This window comes from Procambarus clarkii, unplaced genomic scaffold, assembly GCF_040958095.1.
Source record: "Procambarus clarkii isolate CNS0578487 unplaced genomic scaffold, FALCON_Pclarkii_2.0 HiC_scaffold_107, whole genome shotgun sequence".
Lineage (NCBI taxonomy): Eukaryota > Metazoa > Arthropoda > Malacostraca > Decapoda > Cambaridae > Procambarus > Procambarus clarkii.
The window spans coordinates 1,475,587-1,495,640 of NW_027189140.1; the positions used below are offsets into that span (position 1 = coordinate 1,475,587).

A 20,054-nucleotide genomic window follows, 5' to 3' on the forward strand; every position below is an offset into this window, starting at 1 on the left:
GAACCCGCGTCACAGAATTACGAATCCTGAGCGCTATCCACCAGGCTACGAGGCCCCCATGCTCATTTGCTCGTTTTCACTTAGGGAGTTCTCTCCATTCGTTTAGCTTTCAGTAGTAGTTTTAACCAGAATAGGGGTTTGTTTTGGGGTGCTTACATTTCTGGGTACCTGACCCAGTCGATGGCATAGAATGCTCCAAATCACATGTGTAATTCTATAGGCCATTGCTTCTCGTGTCTCTCTGAGGGGACCAGGTCCTGGCTCATGGTCCCCGGTAGGCCTAAAAACTCCATTCACACTAACTGTAATATTAGCATATCAGCCTGGATAGCTCCGGAGAGCTGAAGGGAGTTCTCCCCAGAAAAAACTATTTACAGTAAGATATATAGTACAGTAAAAAATATCATTAAATATTTAAAAAAGAACAAACCTTCAGCTTGTTTTCTAGCTTGATGATCTTTTTTCTCTCCTCCAGCAGCTCCTGCTCTTTTCTTGTGAGCTGCATTTCAAGTTCTTTTAACTGAAAAGAACCAAACCTGTTACATCAACATGTATTTGTTATTGATTTATGGGGAAACTACTGGGTAACATGTGTCACATTAATCCCTTGCATAGTAGTGGAACTGCCTTTTCCCTTCACCTTCAATGCCTCTTCACTGGAAGTCTACATCTACACCAGCCCACACGAGTTTTTTGTATGTATACGGGCGGTATGTATAACTTCCTTAACATTACAAATTCGCCTCTAATGCTTAAGACTTTTTTCGGCTGTATTTTTTTGTAAAATTAATGGAAATTTTGGACGTAAAGGTATTGCTCTTGTGGAATTTTCAAAGGTTTTTCCCTTGTCCCCCCAACACACACACACACACACACACACAGGCCTAATTGGTGAAGCTGGAGGAGGCAGAAGTCACACTGCAGCAAGCTCCTGGAAATATCGAATTACCTAAGTATTGGGAACAGGTTGAGGGCTATAGTGGTGTCCCAGGTTACATAAAGGTTCAGGGAAGAGTAAAAGCAAATAAAATACAATAAACAAGTAAAACTGAGTGAAAATAGTCGAGTGGAAAAGTTTGTTTTGGTCTAGAACAAAATCAAAGATGGCCGCCGCCACCACCCCACTGAGAAGGTAGACACACCATCAGATGATGGTTTCAAAGGATTCTCACACAAGATATAAGGAAAGGAGGTGTTCTTGGCAGGTTAGAGATAATTGAGGATATGCAAATGAAGTATGAAGAAAAAGTGCTTAAATTAGAAGAGGACAATGGAGCTCTTTGGAGTGAGCTTTGCACTCTAAAAGGGAGTATGCTTCAACAAGGTAAGATTATTACTGCATTAACAGACAAGGTAACAAATCAGGAGGAGCAAATCAAGGAACTAGTGAAAGAAAATGAGGCATGGAAAGTGAAGTGTGGTGACTTTGAAGAAATAAACAAGAAATAGACTCATATGGTGAACAACTCCAAGCAAGCCTAAGGGCTAACATAGAGTTAGGTAAGGATCTCCAACTGGAAACTTCACTGACAACTCACATAGAGGAGGTGAATAAAGAACTAGAAAAGTATAAAGAAGAAATAAAAGCGACATATGCTGAAGTTGTAAAAGAGAAAGAGACTATCAAAGAAGTGTGTTCGGAAGTCAAGACCAGAAATGACCAACAAGAAGCAGAAATTAGGCAAGCAATTAGGAAAGAACTGGTTACCAACAGTAAACTGGTACAAAACACTGCAGATAGAACTAAGTCCATAATCATTTTTGGATGTTTAGAGAAGGAAATTCATCTAGGGTGGACCGAGCGGCAGAAGAGATGAAAATCATAGAGAAAATAGTAGGTTTAGGAGAAGGCTCAAAGGAAAATGTCAGTGATTTTAGAAGAATAGGAAAATATGAGAAAGAAAAGAACCGCCCCTTAAGGGTGACCTTTAATGGAGTGAAAAACATGATGGAAGTGCTAAGAAATGCCAGGAAACTGCAGAGTGATGAGGTTGGCAAATCTTGGTCAATAAGACAAGACCTCTCCAAGGAAGACAGAGAAAAGCTGAAAATGAACTTAATTGAGGCAAAACGGCTAAATGGGGATAGAAATGAAGAAGACAGAAATTCTTTTTTTTACAAAGTGACAGGGACTGGAAAGCTTGTGAAATGGTACATAAAAACAAAGCAACAAGATCAGTAGTGGAAGGGGGAGTAAAGAGCAAAGGAAAAGGGAACATGTTCCTGAAAATTGTATATACCAACATAGATGGAGTGAGGTCAAAAACTTTGGAGTTGCAAGATATAATCCAGCTTAGGGTCCCAGATATTGTTGCATTATCAGAAACGAAACTTGAAGGAAATATAATAAATGAAGTCACATTCCCAAGAGGCTACTCAGTTTGGAGACGTGACAGGAAAACTAGGAAGGGAGGAGGAGTGGCTGTACTGGTGAAAAAACACCTGAAGGTAAAAGAGTTAATATTTGAAAACCCTCGAGATATTGACATAATGGCATTGCAGGTCTGGAATCAGGATGATAACCTGATAATTGTAAATACCTACAGCCCACCAGCAAGCAACACGTGGACAAAGGAAGAACTGGATGACAAGCGAGAGGGCCTCATAATGGTCATGAGAGATATTATTGTACAAGCAGATAAAGATAAATCACGACTGTTGATACTGGGGGACTTCAACTTTAGAGCAATAGACTGGGAGGCCTATGAAGCAAGAACGGAGGACTTTTGGACATGCAGATTTGTGAACCTCATTCTGGAGACATTCTTGTATCAACACATAAAGCAAGCCACAAGAATGAGGGAAGGAGATATACCGTCAGTACTGGATCTAGTATTCACCAGGAAAGAAGAAGAGATTTTTGACATCCAGTACCTTCCTCCCTTGGGAAAGAGTGATCACGTCCTGTTAGACATTAAATATGCTTTAAGATATCATCTAGAAGAAAATGGGGACATTGAAACAGTTGATAAACTCGATTTAAAGAGAGGCAACTATGGGGAACTTCGAAATTTTTTTAATGAGTGTAATTGGACAGAATTGTTGCTAGGCAGGGAAGTAAATGAAATGTATGCCAAATTTTTAAAACTATACGAGGAAGGCACACAAACATTCATACCAAAACAGAGATGCAGGACCAGAAAACAGGATTGGTTCGACAGAAATTGTGAGAGGGCAAGAGACCAAAAGACACAAAAATGGAATCAGTATAGGAAGAGGCCAAACCCCCAAACATACCAGCGATACAAAGATGCGAGAAACAATTATACAGCAGTAAGGAGAGAGGCAGAAAGAAATTTTGAAAAAGGGATAGCAGATAAATGTAAAACAGAACCGGGCCTATTCTACAAATTCATAAACAACAAATTGCAGGTAAAGGATAATATCCAGAGGTTGGAAATGGGAAACAGATTCACGGAAAATGAAAAGGAAATGTGTGAAACATTAAATGAAAAGTTCCAAAGTGTGTTTGTACAAAATGAAATCTTCAGAGAACCAGACACAATAAGAATTCCAGAGAACAACATAGAGCGGATAGAGGTGTCTAGAGTTGAAGTGGAAAATATGCTAAAGGAGCTCGGGAGGAACAAAGCAGCTGGCCCAGATGGCGTTTCACCATGGGTTCTGAGAGAATGTGCATCTGAGCTCAGCATTCCACTTCACCTGATCTTTCAGGCATCCCTGTGTACAGGAATCGTAGCAGACGTGTGGAAACAGGCTAACATAGTTCCAATCTACAAAAGTGGCAGCAGGGAAGACCCCCTCAATTATAGACCTGTATCATTGACAAGTGTAATAGTGAAAGTATTGGAAAAGCTAATCAAAACTAAATGGGTAGAACACCTGGAGAGAAATGATATAATATCAGACAGACAGTATGGTTTTCGATCAGGAAGATCCTGTGTATCGAATTTACTCAGTTTCTACGATCGGGCCACAGAGATATTACAGGAAAGAGATGGCTGGGTTGACTGCATCTATCTGGACCTAAAAAAGGCTTTCGACAGAGTTCCACATAAGAGGTTGTTCTGGAAACTGGAAAATATTGGAGGGGTGACAGGTAAGCTTCTATCATGGATGAAAAATTTCTGACTGATAGAAAAATGAGGGCAGTAATCAGAGGCAATGTATCGGAATGGAGAAATGTCACAAGTGGAGTACCACAGGGTTCAGTTCTTGCACCAGTGATGTTTATTGTGTACATAAATGATCTACCAGTTGGTATACAGAATTATATGAACATGTTTGCTGATGATGCTAAGATAATAGGAAGGATAAGAAATTTAGATGACTGTCATGCCCTTCAAGAAGACCTGGACAAAATAAGTATATGGAGCACCACTTGGCAAATGGAATTTAATGTTAATAAATGTCATGTTATGGAATGTGGAATAGGAGAACATAGACCCCATACAACCTATATATTATGTGAGAAATCTTTAAAGAATTCTGATAAAGAAAGAGATCTAGGAGTGGTTCTAGATAGAAAACTATCACCTGAGGACCACATAAAGAATATTGTGCAAGGAGCCTATGCTATGCTTTCTAACTTCAGAATTGCATTTAAATACATGGATGGCGATATACTAAAGAAATTGTTCATGACTTTTGTTAGGCCAAAGCTAGAATATGCAGCTGTTGTGTGGTGCCCATATCTTAGGAAGCACATCAACAAACTGGAAAAGGTGCAAAGACATGCTACTAAGTGGCTCCCAGAACTGAAGGGCAAGAGCTACGAGGAGAGGTTAGAAGCATTAAATATGCCAAAACTAGAAGACAGAAGAAAAAGAGGTGATATGATCACTACGTACAAAATAGTAACAGGACTTGATAAAATCGACAGGGAAGACTTCCTGAGACCTGGAACTTCAAGAACAAGAGGTCATAGATTTAAACTAGCTAAACACAGATGCCGAAGAAATATAAGAAAATTCACCTTCGCAAATAGAGTGGTAGACGGTTGGAACAAGTTAAGTGAGAAGGTGGTGGAGGCCAAGACCGTCAGTAGTTTCAAAGCGTTATATGACAAAGAGTGCTGGGAAGACGGGACACCACGAGCGTAGCTCTCATCCTGTACACTAGGTAATTACACTTAGGTAATTACACACACACACACACACCTCGGGACCAAAGAGCCAAAGCTCAACCCCCGCAAGCACAAATAGGTGAGTACACACACACACACACACACACACACACACACACACTAAAGGAAGAGGTTGAGAGTCATCAGTCCTGCCACCTCTCCATACCCCCAGGGCCTGGCACAGCCTGGTACCACTCAGAGGCAAGCCGGGCGCCTCTGCTAACCGGTAGTTTGTCCCCACAAACAAGCAGTTTGTAACCTTCAACTGGCAATGGTGCTGCTCAACACAAAGGCACCGCTAGCCACAACAAGCAGTTTGCTAGTTGACCAGATGTCCACCTCGCGTTGACACTGAATGAGTCATCACCACCGGACTATATAAAGGGCGCTGCCTCCCTGGAGAGCCAGTGCTCTTCCTTAGTGCTCTAGGATCATCTTTGTGTCTCTCACCCGTCATCCGCCTTCAGCCAACGTCATGTGACTGATGCCATGGTGGTATGGTATCTATCTTCAGTACACCAGTATATGTATTTATGATTTGTATTCATTGCTTATAGTTTATTTTTGTATTAATGTCATATTAACTTGTTCACCTTTGCATTACATGATAGCCAAGTATTTTCAGGGGCATTTATGTTCATTAATATTTCAGTAAATTGTTTAATTATTTATTTGATGATTTTCATTTGTTTCCACCTGCGACTTACACACTGCAAGGCCAATAGCAGCATTTTTTTTATTTGTGTGAGGGAGAGCTATACCATCTTGGTTCAGTATAGCTGCGATACAACAACCCATCACACATGATAGACCTGAAGTCTCTGGATTGTTGCCAACGAATGTTATATTATATATACTGTGTGTGTACTCACCTATTTGTGTCTGCAAGATTGAGCATTGACTCTTGGATCCCGCCTTTTGGGCCATCAGTTGTTTACAGCAATGACTCCAGTCCTATTTCCCTATCATACCTTGTTATAAAATTATGAACAGAATTTGCTTCCACAACCTGCTCCTTAAGTGCATTCCATTTTTCCACTACTTTCACGCTAAAAGAAAACTTCCTAACATCTCTGTGACTCATCTGAGTTTCTAGCTTCCACCCATGTCCCCTCGTTCTGTTACTATTCCGTGTGAACATTTCATCTATGTCCACTCTGTCAATCCCCCTGAGTATTTTATACGTTCCTATCATATCCCTCTTCTCCCTTCTTTTTCTAGTGTCGTAAGGCTCAGTTCCTTCAGGCACTCTTCATACCCCATCCCACATAATGCTGGGATGAGTCTCGTTGTAAACTTCTGAACCTTTTCCCGTTTCCTTATGTGTTTCTTCAGGTGGGGACTCCATGATGGGGCGGCATACTCTAAGACTGGCAACACGTAGGTAGCATAAAACGTCCTAAATGCCTCCTTATTCATGTTTCTGAATGATGTTCTAACTTTTGCTAGTGTAGAGTATGCTGCTGTCGATATCCAATTTACATGTGCCTCAGAATTTAGATTAGGTGTTACGTCCACGCCCAGGTCTCTTTCTCACGTCGTCACAGGTCGGCAGTTCCCCTTCATTATGTACTGTCCTTTTGGTCTCCTATTACCTAGTCCCATTTCCATAACTTTACATTTGCTCATGATGAACTCCAGTACCCATTTCTCTGACCATCTCTGCAACCTGTTTAAGTCCTCTTGGAGGATTCTACAATTCTCATCTGTCACAACTCTTCTCATCAACTTTGCATCATCCGCGAGCATCGACACGTAGGATTCTACGCCTGTAAACCTGTCGATATTAGAAATAGAATTGGTCCCAGCACCGATCCTTGAGGTACTCCACTCGTTACTGTTCGCCAGCCTGACTTCTCGCCTCACACCATAACTCTTTGGCTCCTTCCTGTTATTTAGTTCCTTACCCACGCTAGGGCCTTTCTGCTCACTCCCGCCTGCCTCTCAAGTTTGAATAGCAGTCTCATGTGGGGTACTGTATCAAAGGCTTTTTGGCAGTCTAGAAATATGCAATCTGCCCAACCTTACACACATAAATCACAATAGCGTGATGCATCAAATGAACAAATCCACAAGGGCTGTGACGAGGGTTTGAACCTACGTGCGAACCCTTGTGGATTTGTTCATTTGATGCATCACGCTATTGTGATTTCTGTGTGTAATGAAGTAAGGGCAAAGAGGTAGAACAGCCTATTGACATAGCTAGGGCGCATGGGGGAATTGCGTAAAACCCTGGTTTGTGTCTCGGAGAGACTGCAGAAACCGTTGGTAAATCAGTATGATTTCCCGGTTGCAATTCTTTTAACTCATGTCATAGCTCAGTCGATTAAGGCAACGTCTGGGATCCTCTCGGATGTAGGTTCGAACCCTCGTCACGGCCCTTGTGGATTTGCCTTACCTTCTCTGTCCTGCCTTATCCTTATTATTTTATCATAGAATTCTAAAAGGTTTGTTAGGCAAGATTTCCCTTTCCAGAACCCATGTTGGTGCTTGTTTACAAACCTAATGTTCTCTAGGTGTGCAACCAGTCTTAGCCTAATTATTCTTTCAAGTATTTTACATGGGATGCTTGTCAGTGATACAGGTCTATAGTCAAGTGCCTCTTCCCTATCACCTTTCTTGAAAATTGGTACAACATTTGCCCTCTTCCAGCAATTGGACAATTCTCCCGACATAAGTGATTCATTAAAGATCCTTGCCAGAGGCATGCTGAGGGCCAGCATTGCCTCTTTTAGTATCCACAGTGATACTTTGTCTGGTCCAACCGCTTTAGTTGCATCCAGTGTTGTCAACTGTTTCATTACCTCCTCTGCTGTCACCTCTATATCTGAGTCTTTCATCTAGGGTAATCTCTTCTAACAATGGGAGCGGCTCAGGCTCAGTTGTGAACACTCCATGGAAACTAGCATTCAGTGCCTCGCAGATTTTCTTGTCACCTTTCTGTATATGACCCCCCTCTGTTTTCCTTAGTCTTGTCACTTGGTCATTCACCAGTGTAATTACTTAAGTGTAGTTACAGGATGAGAGCTACGCTCGTGGTGTCCCGTCTTGCCAGCACTCTTTGTCATATAACACTTGAAACTACTGATGGTCTTGGCCTCCACCACCTTCTCCACCACCTTCTTCTCTGTCTTGACAGAGACGTTTTGTTCATCATAACGAACCACTCAATCAAATTAAATCAAATATTTATTCAGGTAAAGTACATACATATAAGGTGAGATATAAAACATTGATGGATTTATAGATAGAACTAGTACATACAATGCCTAAGCCACTATTATGCAAAGCGTTTCGGGCAGGAAAAACACCAAGACTAAACCTTAATACTAAATGAGATTAATTCTTGTGTTGCTCAGGGCTAATTAGCATTTGTCACCCACAGGTGCAAAAAAAAAAAAAAAAAAAAAAAAAAAAAAAAAAAAAAAAAAAAAAAAAAAAAAACACAGCGATGAATGTAATGAAACGCCATTTTCTGGGTGAGGACTGGAGGCTCCCTGGAGCTTATCGGGCTAATGTATGTTATGTTAGACCGGGACATTAGCTATGGAGTTCAGACCTACCAGGGATCAGTGCCAGAACCTGGCCCCTTCAGAGAGGTTTCAGGGAGCAATGGCCCTGGAAAACCCCATTATGGTTGGGGGTTTTCCTTATCTGCCATTGACTGGGGTTAGGCACCCAGAAAGGTAGGCATAACAAAACAAACCCCACATGGTAAAAACTAAAACAAAAAAACGAACAGAGAGGTAGAAACTCCCTACAATCACAAGGAAACAATCAAACAATCAATTTACCGCCGCGCCGGTTGTCCGCGCAGCCCTCCCCTCCCCGGGAGGGGGAGGGGGGGCCCCGGACCTCACCGCGCCGGCTGCCTTCAGTTCGGAAACTAGGCTTCAACCAACGCGAAAAAACCCGCCGACCAGATGGGAGGGAGGGTAGCCAGGGAGCCTTCAGGGCTCACCCAGAAAATGGCATTTCATTACATTCAACGCTGGTTTTCTGTGGGGAGCCCCTACGGCTCCCTGGAGCTACATACCCAAAGAGAAGGAAATAGGCAATTACCTGGGAGGCGGAGGCCACAAACTCCTCAACGCGAAGTCGAGACAACTGGCTACAACCTTTGACCCAAAGCAACACAAGAACGCTGAGGAGTAGGGACGTTTACCAAATAACTGGCAACCAGGACCCTGTTCGATTTCCAAAATCCACGCGCCCGAATATGAGCCCAAGACATGTTACCAAACACGGCCGGCAGCCAAAGCTGCAAACTTCCGAACGTCATGGGCGCAAGGATAGACCGCAGGCTGGCTAGACTTAATAACCCTGCGGACAACCAGGGAGACCCGAACCCTGGAACGGGGAACGAGGGAAACTGGATCAACCCAAAGCGCATTCCCAGCCACCCCAGCTAAAGCACGCAGGTAATGGCGAAGTGCTGCAACCAGATTCAACACATGATGCACCCCTGGTCGAACCAATCAATGAGCCAGGGACTCCATCGACGGCCGTCAAACTGTCGACAGTTTGATGGCCCTTTCGTTAAACCACAAAAGAGCCGATGCCCCTTATGAGAACCCAAACGTCGAACAGGGCGATCACTGCGCCGACCAGACGACGCTGGTCCCGAAGGTAACAACGACTCAACAATAACAAGACTCAGAAACTTGCACCAATGGCCCACCCCACCTCGACCAGCAGAACCTGGAACCCTGGCACGACCCCTCCGAAACTGCCAAGAATGACCGCTTCGGAGAATCAACAAGTCGCCATAGGACGACAACTGGACAAAGCCCCATGCAGAAACTGAGAGACCGCAGTCTCTGCAAACATCAACGGACAAAACGGAGACGAAAATCTAAGAGCCAGGGCCCAAGCGGATTCCAAAGAGAGGTTGAGCATTGCCTGACGGCACGCGAGGCGAGAAGCAAAAAACAGACACCACTTCCTTCAAGATGGGCGCAAAGCGCTTCAACAGTGAAGCCGACGCCCTAGCTGCTGAAGTCAGCGCCCCGGATGAAGGCCCTTCACTCAACGCTCCCACATCCTCCTCAAGCCAAGCAGAAGACAGCTCGAGAAGGGAAAAGAAACGCAAGACTGAAGCCAAATGCCCACGGGCGCGCAACTCCTCCGCAACCAACGAAGTCGAAAGCTAAGAAACCTGCACGTGAAGCTGAAAAAGGCCAACATCCCAAGAAAGCACGGGAGCGAACAAGCACGCATTAACCCCTTAATGCGTTGCCTCCATATATGACACCCCCGCAGTGCGCAGGAAATAAATTCTCTGGAAAAAATAATTTTTTTTTTAAAGTGTCAAAAACCATTCCCTCAGTATGGGTATGCAAAAAAAAAAAATCGAAATTCTACTTACTTTGGCTGCTATGGGGTCCGTAAGTTGGGGCGTGACGTCATCATTCCCCGTGCACCCATGATGTACGCTCCCGGGGCCAGTAGAGCACTCGGGGCGGGGGCGCAAGTTGCCGTGAATATATTTTCGTTCATTTTTTGCGCACAGTTCCCAATACAATTCAATTGTTTTTACGTGCCAATCCAATGTATAATGAACACGTACACTATATTATGCCAGTAGAACATCCGTACTGTCCGTAGACACTGTGTTACGTGCATCACAAACAAGTTCATTTATCCTGCACAATTTCCAATGTATCATGCCTAATATATTTATATTTACACTTTATATACACACTGTACAGTACCACACGCTATATACACACACAATAAACACACTCAGTACTCCGCAAGTGTGTGATATGCTGCGAAACAGGCAACGGCGCAGAGTGGCACCTTGCACTCCACGCACCAGGTGCTGATGCATGTTCGTTTTTGTTCTCTGCGGGTAGTGTTCCTGCATACTATACACGCACGTTTACCTTTCTCCCATGATGCTGTGCCTGGCATATACTCGAGCATATGTACTCCGAGGTTCTCATTACCCCTCAATCTGTCTGGAGCTGCGTGTGGCATTATTGCTTGCACCCCGCGCGGTACAACGGAGCCCTCCTTGCCATACTTTACTAGCAGCTGTGACACAACACCAGCACTGAATGTACGTATAGACGGTCTCCTGCCAGATTGTACTAGGTACATATTGAAGCAGTTGAGCACTGCAACATCCATGAGGTGGAAGAAGAACTTTTTCTTCCACTTCACAGTCTTACGCACGCACTCCACTCCACCAAGCATCATGTCACACTTATCGATGAGGCGCATGTTCACGTTATAGTCTATGACACAGTCTGGCTTATGCACGGTGTTGCGTGTCTGAAAGTGGACTTTCCCACTGTCCAACATGGCAATAGTGTGAATCGTACTCAGCATATTCACCTCGCGTCTGTCCTTCCACCGCACTGATAGCATATTGTCACACTTGCGCAGCTGGCACTCACCCACGGCTATACCTATACCAAACACTGGCATTTCCTTCCTGTGGGCCTTCACAGTGCCACATACGCCGGTGTTGTGGGCAAGGAGGTATCTGGCCAACAAGGGGCTGGTGTAATAGTTGTCGGTGAACAGTATATGCCCCTAGTTCAGGAACGGTTCCATCAGGGTTTTTACGACACTACCAGAAAACCCGTGTTCATCTTGAGCTGGTATGTCGACGTCTGTACCAGAATATAATATGTCCAAGATGATACCAGTCTCACAGCACAAAAAACTTCAGTCCAAATCGGTGCCGCTTTGACGGGATGTGCTGCTTGAATGCCAGTCGCCCCTTGAACAGTACAAATGACTCGTCAAACACCACATTCTGTGCAGGTACAAAATAATCCTTGAACTTCCCTCTCGTGTCACTAAACATCTTCCGTACTTTCCACAGTCTGTCGTGTCTGTCCTCATTTGCATTATTCTCGAAATGCAGGCACCTGAGAATCAAGAGAAACCTATCACGCAACATGTACTGGTTGAACACTGGCGATGGAGCAAGGCTGTCTTAGCTCCAATAATCCTGAATGACAGCTTTTTCAGAGTACTTCATCATCATGGTGAGTGCCAGAAACACGTACATTTCGTTGATTGTCGTGTCCTTCCATCGCGTGAGGCGCGAGGCAGGTAAAATGCCGTCGTCTATGAGGCTGTGAGCGAACCTGTTTGTCTCAGTCACAAGATGAGTCATGAATACAACATTGTCAAAATATGCCAGGAAATATTCCATGTTTGCCATATCATCACTGGTATATGGGAATAATGGTGTAACACCAACATCGCTATCATCAAACGTTGGTATTTGAGGGACAAATGTGGCACAATCCTCCCACACAAGTACACCAGGAGGTTTGGTGTTGGCGCCAACACCACGGCCAACACCACACCATAAACCAAGAACACGGCTACGTTGTCTGCTGCTGCTGCTGGAGCTGCGTGAGGGGATGCTAGGCGCTGAGGCAGATTTACGTACTGTAGGACTACCACGAATAGATGATGTTGAGGGGCCACTGTCGTTGTCCACATGCTGTAAGACACACTGCCGCCTGCCGCGGTGAGTTGTTGAGGCAGCAAAACCCCGCCTGGTAACACCACCGCTGCTCGTACTCGGGTCGTCCACACTACTCGTATCGGAGCCAATGTCACTGAAGCCCGAGAAAGATTCGTCACATGTACTGTCACTGAATAAACTACTAGCATCTGGGGACATACATAATGGTGGTGGTGATAACGGTGTTGACCCAGGGTGGCGAGGCAGGCCGGGCGAGGCGCGTGTACTGTACACGCTCGCCAAATCTTCCCATTCTGTCTCTCCCTCACTCGTATCAGATCTCTGAGTAAGGTCTTTCTCTGGATCATAGTCTAGGTCATCATCCATAGCACCGTCATCACACAAAATATCGCGTATTTCCTTCTCAGAGAGTCGTTTTCCATGACCACGGGTCACCGTGGAGCAGGAGCTCGTAGAGGATGTGTCAGACATGGTTGCTGCTGTGAAACTGAGGCTACCCACGACTGTGGGGCATGCTGGGATTTTTTTTGTAAGAAATGGACGATCACTGGGGCCCCCACCCACCCATACCATACCCGCGTCACCACGCGCCAGTTTTGAACGGAACGTGAAAAATAAAAATACCCGGAGGCGCGTTGCGTAAACCAGACATGGGCCTGCAGGCGCGTTGCGCAGTTTAAGGTGCTCAAACTCGCCCCCCAGGTAAACATGCATAAAAGTAGCAGTTTCCCGCCAATCAAGCATGCTGGTCCGACAGAACCCATGCCACGCCCCCAATGAAAAGAAAAGGCAGTCTGCCAGAGAGGAAGACTCCTGAACCTCCAAACGCACCCAAAAATGGTAAGAAGAACCGAACTCAAACGAGGACGGATCCATTGCAGAGGCATAACCCGGGTCTCGCAAGAGGTATGCAGCAAGAGCTTCCCGAGCCACCTTCGTGGAGATACGGGAGGTAGAAAACCTCTAGAAAGACGGATTCGAGGTACCCAAAGGAGCCCGGAACCGAACCCGGGGAACAAGAGGTCATAGATTTAAACTAGCTAAACACAGATGCCGAAGAAATATAAGAAAATTCACCTTCGCAAATAGAGTGGTAGACGGTTGGAACAAGTTAAGTGAGAAGGTGGTGGAGGCCAAGACCGTCAGTAGTTTCAAAGCATTATATGACAAAGAGTGCTGGGAAGACGGGACACCACGAGCGTAGCTCTCATCCTGTAACTACACTTAGGTAATTACACTTAGGTAATTACAGAGGGCCCAAGGCCCCCAGGTTGACTCCTCCCCAGCCCCAGGATCCCCCACGTCGGGACCCGGAGCAGAGCCATCCTCCAAACCCTCTACCCCTGAAGAAAAGCTAGAGTCCAAGGGAAAGGCAGACAAGAAGAGAGTCTGCTGGTGGGACCTAGAAGCCTCGGCAGGAGGAACCAGTTCAAATGCCTCCGTCCCCGACCCGGATGGGGCAGCCCCCGAGGCAGCCTGAGTCTCATTACCAACTAAACCCTGTGCTGAGGCCGAAACCCTCAGACGTTTTGGAGTCGGACACAGGGGGGGAGGTGCAGGAAGAACCACAGGGGAAGGACCAGGGGGGGCGGCAGGAGCCAAAGCCAAAGCGACTAACGCCCCCAGGTCAGGGTCCCTAAAACCAAAATGGGGCAGCTTCGGGGCATACGGATGGGAAACCAACCTAGCGCGTTGTAATAACCTAAACCTAACATGCAACGCTGATGCTGCCTGTACCCTAACAGGAACATCCTCAGAGTAAAACTAGAGCACAAGCAGAGAACATGACTCGCAAGACTCCAGGTCAAAGGTGTCATTGACCCAACAGGCAGCATGACGGAGGCAAAACAGGTGACTGTCACCCTGAGACAAGGGCACACTGCAACCTTCAAACCCGCACAAGGCAGGCTGGAACTCGAGAGACGTATCCATGGGTCCCCGAGCCCTGACAGGGGTTTCCAGGGCCCATAGGTTAGCAACTACAGGAAGCCCGGGCAAGGTGTTGCTTACCGGTTAAGAAACCCAAACAAACAAGGGTAGATGATAACACTGAAAATCCCTGGGACGTATACAAGCACGGGGGCCTAGCAGAGGGCCACCAAAACAATATCAGGGGAACTATAGACCCACGAGGCAGAACCTCCACCAGGCAAACAAAAAACAAAAGAAAAGCCCTGCAAAAGTACACTGTCTCCAGAGGCAACAGGAACCGGTCGCCGCTTAGGTGGCAAGCCGAGCAACACCTTGACACCCTAACCAGCACAACACCTCTCCCTACCGAAGGCCAAACAAGGGCCCCAAGGGCGAGGCAAATGCCGAGCAGCAAGAACCCCTACGGGAGCGGTTCCCAAACGCCCCAGGGAAGATAACCCTGACACGCAGGGGCAGTACTCACAGGGCGACTAGGGAAGGAAGCCCCTAAGCGCATGCAGCCACAGCACTGATGAGGTACTCCTGGCCACCGCACACCACACAAAAACCAGCGTTGAATGTAATGAAACGCCATTTTCTGGGTGAGACCCAGAGGCTCCCCAGAGCTTTACCAGGCTGATATGCTAATGTCAGACTTTGGCATCAGTCATGTGTATGGAGTTCTAGGACCTACCGGGGACCACAGCCAGAACCTGGCCCCATCAGAGAGGCAAGGGGAGCAATGGCCTATAGAAACCCCCGTGTGGTTGGAAGCATTCTATGTCTGCCATCGACCAGGTCAAGCATCCAGAAAGGTAAGCATTCCAAAACAAACCCCTATTCTGGTAAAAATTGCTACCTAAAGCCGAACTAGTGGATAGAACTCCTCAACAGAAAACAAATTAGTATGACATCATACGTCACCGCACCGCTGTCTGCGCAGCTCCCCCCTCCCCGGGAGGGGGAAGGGGAAGTCCAAAACCTCCCACGCCGGCTATCCACCCATCAGTTCTGAGGCTGGATGTCAAAACATGCGAAAAACCGCCGACCGGAGGGAGGGAGGGTTGCCGGGGAGCCTCCGGGTCTCACCCAGAAAATGGCGTTTCATTTCATTCAACGCTGGTTTTCTGGGAAGAGCCCCGTCGGCTTCCCGGAGCTAACTACCCACAGAGGAAGGTCAAAGGGACGGAACCGGGAGGCGGACACCACGCACCCCCCACGGAAGCGAGACAACCGGCAGCAAATGCCAACCCAAGGCGCCACAACCCCGAAAAGTCCCAGGAACAACACGAGAACAAGAAGCAAGGCCCCTGTACGAACACCAAAAACCCATGTCCGAAAGACCGCGAGGACACGTCGCCCAGACGGCAGCAAGAGCAGTGAAGCCACAAACGCCACGGGCATGAGGGAAGAACACAGGCAGCTTAGCCGCAAGAACATGGCTGACAACCCGGGACACCATCACCCGCGAACCGGGAAAACAGAACCGGATCAACGCAAAACGCGCACCGGACCCAAATGCCGTGGCACACAAATAACAGCGGAGGGCCGCCACAGAACACAAAACACGACACACCCCCGGCCCGACCAACGAAGCAGCAACAAACCCTGGACCCCCTCCAGAACGCAGCAGCCCCACCCCGCGCCAGAAAAGATGGAGACTGCTCTCACCGAACAACCAAAACGCTAAAACCGAAGGAGCAAAGAAACTCAGAGACCAGACCCCCAGAGGCAATTGCCAAAAGGAAAGAACCGATGAAAAAACACCCCGGAACAGAATGGGCACTACCAACCGAGGAGAAGACAGCACGCTGACCAGCGACCAGGATGGTGCAAGCGGCGCACAAACAGGCCGGAGGTGAAACGACGCACGAGACAGCTTACTAACGGTGCAGAAGAAACACCAAGACTGAAAGCAAGCTGAAGCGGCTCCGCCAGCGCCGCACGAAACGAGGCGACAGTATGTGGCAAGACGACGGCCCCCAACCCCCACCAGAAAACCAAGCCGAGAGTAAACCAAGCTAACAAGAGTTACCACCTAAGAAGGGACAGGAAAAGGAAGGACCGCCAAAATACCCCATACTGCCGCCAAGAGAAGCACGCAGGTGGGACACCTACCACGAAGCTACCCGACCACCAACCGGAGGCGAGACCACGAGGCAGAACATAAGCAGGAAAAAACCCAGCTTTTCCCTGGGCTCTGAGCCCAGGAAAAAGGCGGAGCCGCAGGAAGATCTCGGGCGCGATCACCGAAACCCAGGCGGCACAAGGAGATGGAACGTCTGCCGAACAGAAAAACTCCAAAGCAAGCAAGCCCGCCAGGAGTTCAGAAACGACGGGTCCGATGCGGGACATCGCAAGACCCAAAAAAACCAACCGGCAGGGCAAGCTAGGAAACCAAAGAAGGCGGGCTGCCGCCAGAACAGTACCCGAACCAAAGGGTACGAGCAACTGCAATAGACTGAGACAAAGAAGCACACCACAGGACAGGCTGAAAAACGCCCAAGAAGCCCAGGAATACACGCAGAACACCCCTGCTGCAGAGGAGGCAGGAAGAAAGAGCAGAAGCACAAAAACCCCAGGAAAACAGCAGCAAAGTGCCACACCACAACCGGACACAGGAACAAGTACACGCCACCACGAAACACGGTACCAATGCACACGTACAGCAGCAGCAACAGGCACCACCACAACATGCTACATGTAAATAGTAACTCGCTTCTGCAAAGGCAGAGAACGGAGCAAGCAGACCCCAGACAGGGCCAACGGAGACACGACAAAACCCAGCAGGCCCAGAAACCTGCACACCAGACGACCGACGACGGAGAAACCCTGCTAGATACCTGCTGGATGGGGTACTGGGAGCTCATTTACACCCCAAGCCCGTCCCGAGGCCAGGCTAGACCGGCCAGAGGGTGGCCCACCAGGCAACTGCTTGGAGCGGCCCGCAGGCCTACATACCCCCACAACCAGGATGGGCCAGAACATCTATTCGAAAACAGGCTAGTGTGCCCCGGAAGTCCACGGACGTACCAGCAATAAGGCTTATGCTCGCAAGTAGTTCGTGTTACAACCGCAGACCTCAGATGGTAATACAGTGTTCCCCAATTGTGCCTATAGCACCACTGCACTCCACTGGTACTATCCTGTAAGTTCTACCAGATAGGCGAGACCCAAGAGCCAGAGAACAAACCCTGCAAGCACAGCCAGGAGCTTTACCAGGTGAGTACAGAACCAACCCCACAACCCCCACACCACACATGAAAAAGGTGGGTCCCCTGAATGACTATAGCATGGGTTGGACATGCACATGAGGGGGACAGGAAGGGTTGAAAAAAGGGACAGTCACTGGTGTGCAAACGGTCTCAGTCGTACAAAAATATACCTAAATAAAGGCAGGGATATAAACAACACCGCATCCAGCGCCTGGCCAAAAGAAGCCAGACCGCAGAAACTCAACTGGCGAACGGTGGCACGAACTGGACACGACTCGACTGCGCCCAGAAGAACCTGGGAGCACCGCCAGGTGAAGACGCCAGAGCCGGACTCGGCCGGACCCGCAGGAGAGCAGGTAGAGGCGAAGCAGGAGGCCCACACCCATGACAGGGAAAACCGCGGAGTCCTCCCCACAACTGGGAACCAGGACACCCTCGGAGCGAAGGGGCACATACAGCAGCCAGGGAGAAGAGCGAGAGGCGAAGCACTGTAACAAAAAGGGCGCAAAACACCAGCACTGAAACACCGCCTAGACCAAAACAAACTCCACGGCGCATGCGCATGACACGCTGGCCGAACCGCACAACCCTCTCTGCAGGAAGGCACCAACCTGCAGAACTACTGCACTAGAAAAGTAGCCAAAAGAGGAAGCAGGAACAATAAAACCGGCCAACGAGGCAAAGAGAGCCCAAAAAAGGAACTCAACCGGGCCACAAGCAGCCCAACAGGGCCACAATCATTTTTGGCTGCAAAGAAAAGGCGATAACATCAAGGTCAGAAAGAGCTGTAGAAGAAGCTAAAGTAGTAGATAAAATTGTTGGCCTCGTAGAAGGTCTTACAACCATAGAGAATGTGTGCGACTACGGGAGAATAGGCAGGTACGTAAAAGGGAAAGATCGACCTTTGAGGATCACCCTAAACGGTGCCAAACAGATGGAAGAAGTACTAAGGAATGCTAGAAAATTGCAAAGTGATGAGGATGGGAAAGTGTGGTCATTAAGACGAGATCTTTCAAAAGAAGATAGAGAGAAGCTGAAACTGAACCTCGCCGAGGCAAAACATTTAAATGAGAGCAGGAATGAAGAAGAAATGAATTCTTTTTTTCTACAAAGTGATAGGGGTAGGCAAACCAGTAAAGTGGTACATAAAGGCAAACCAACAAAATCAATAGAGAGGGGGGGAGTGAAGAATAAGGAGAGGGGGAACAAGTTCCTGAAGATTGCATACACCAACATAGATGGAGTGAGATCGAAGATACTGGAGTTAAGTGATGTAATACAGCTGCAGACACCAGACATTGTTGCACTCACGGAGACAAAACTTGAAGATGTAATTTTAAACGAGGTCATATTCCCAAGGGGCTACTCAATTTGGAGACGGGACAGAAAAATTACGAAAGGCAGTGGCGTTGCTGTGCTGGTAAAAGAACACCTAAAGGTGAACGAATTAATGACTGCTAATCCACAAGAAGTTGACATAATAGCACTAGAGATCTGCCATGAGGATGATAAACTAATGATAATAAATGCATATAGTCCACCGCCAAGCAGCACATGGTCAAAGGAGGAGCTAGATAGTAAACGTGAAGGTCTTATAACAATAATGAGAGAGATCATAGCGAGAGCGGATAACGATAGATCACGACTGTTGATAGTCGGTGACTTCAACTTGAAATCCATAGACTGGGAAGCATATGAAGCTAAAACAGAAGATTTTTGGACCTGTAAATTTGTAGACCTCATCCTGGAAACATTCTTGTATCAACATGTTAAACAAGCTACGAGGATGAGGGAAGGGGACGTTCCCTCCATGTTAGATTTGATATTTACCAGGAAGGAGGAAGAGATATTTGACATTCAGTACCTTCCTCCCTTGGGTAAAAGTGACCATGTCTTTTTGGAAATAAAGTATGCAATGCGTTATAAGCTGGTAGAAAATAAGGAGGTTGAAGCAGTTGAAAAACCAGACTTCAGGAGAGGACATTATGGTGACCTTAGAAATTTTTTTAGTGAGTATAATTGGACAGACTTGATGCTAGGCAAGGAAGTGAATGAGATGTATGTCAAGTTTTGTGAAATATATGATAAAGGCACAAACAAATTTATACCAAAACAGAGATGCAGAACTAGGAAACAGGATTGGTTCAATAGAAATTGCGAGAGGGCTAGAGACCAAAAGACACAAAAATGGAATCAATACAGGAAGAGGCCGAACACCGAAACATACCAGCGATACAAAGATGCGAGAAACAATTACACGGCAGTGAGGAGGGAGGCAGAAAGAAATTTTGAAAAAACCAGCGTTGGATGTAATGAAACGCCATTTTCTGGGTGAGTCCCGGAGGCTCCCCGGAGCTATCCCAGGCTGATATGCTAATGTCAGACT

The 20,054-nt window shown here is 47.0% G+C and overlaps 1 protein-coding gene across 1 annotated transcript in view; it reads right to left on the bottom strand.

Moving 5' to 3' along the window:
* Window positions 1-406: 406 nt before the first annotated feature.
* The window catches only part of LOC138360324 (uncharacterized), a 78,087-nt gene continuing 58,439 nt past the window's right edge, over window positions 407-20,054 (bottom strand). Inside the window, exon 3 of the mRNA XM_069320242.1 lies at window positions 407-520. Within this exon, the coding sequence (XP_069176343.1) occupies window positions 407-520 (114 nt within the window). The remainder of the gene's footprint in view (window positions 521-20,054) is intronic.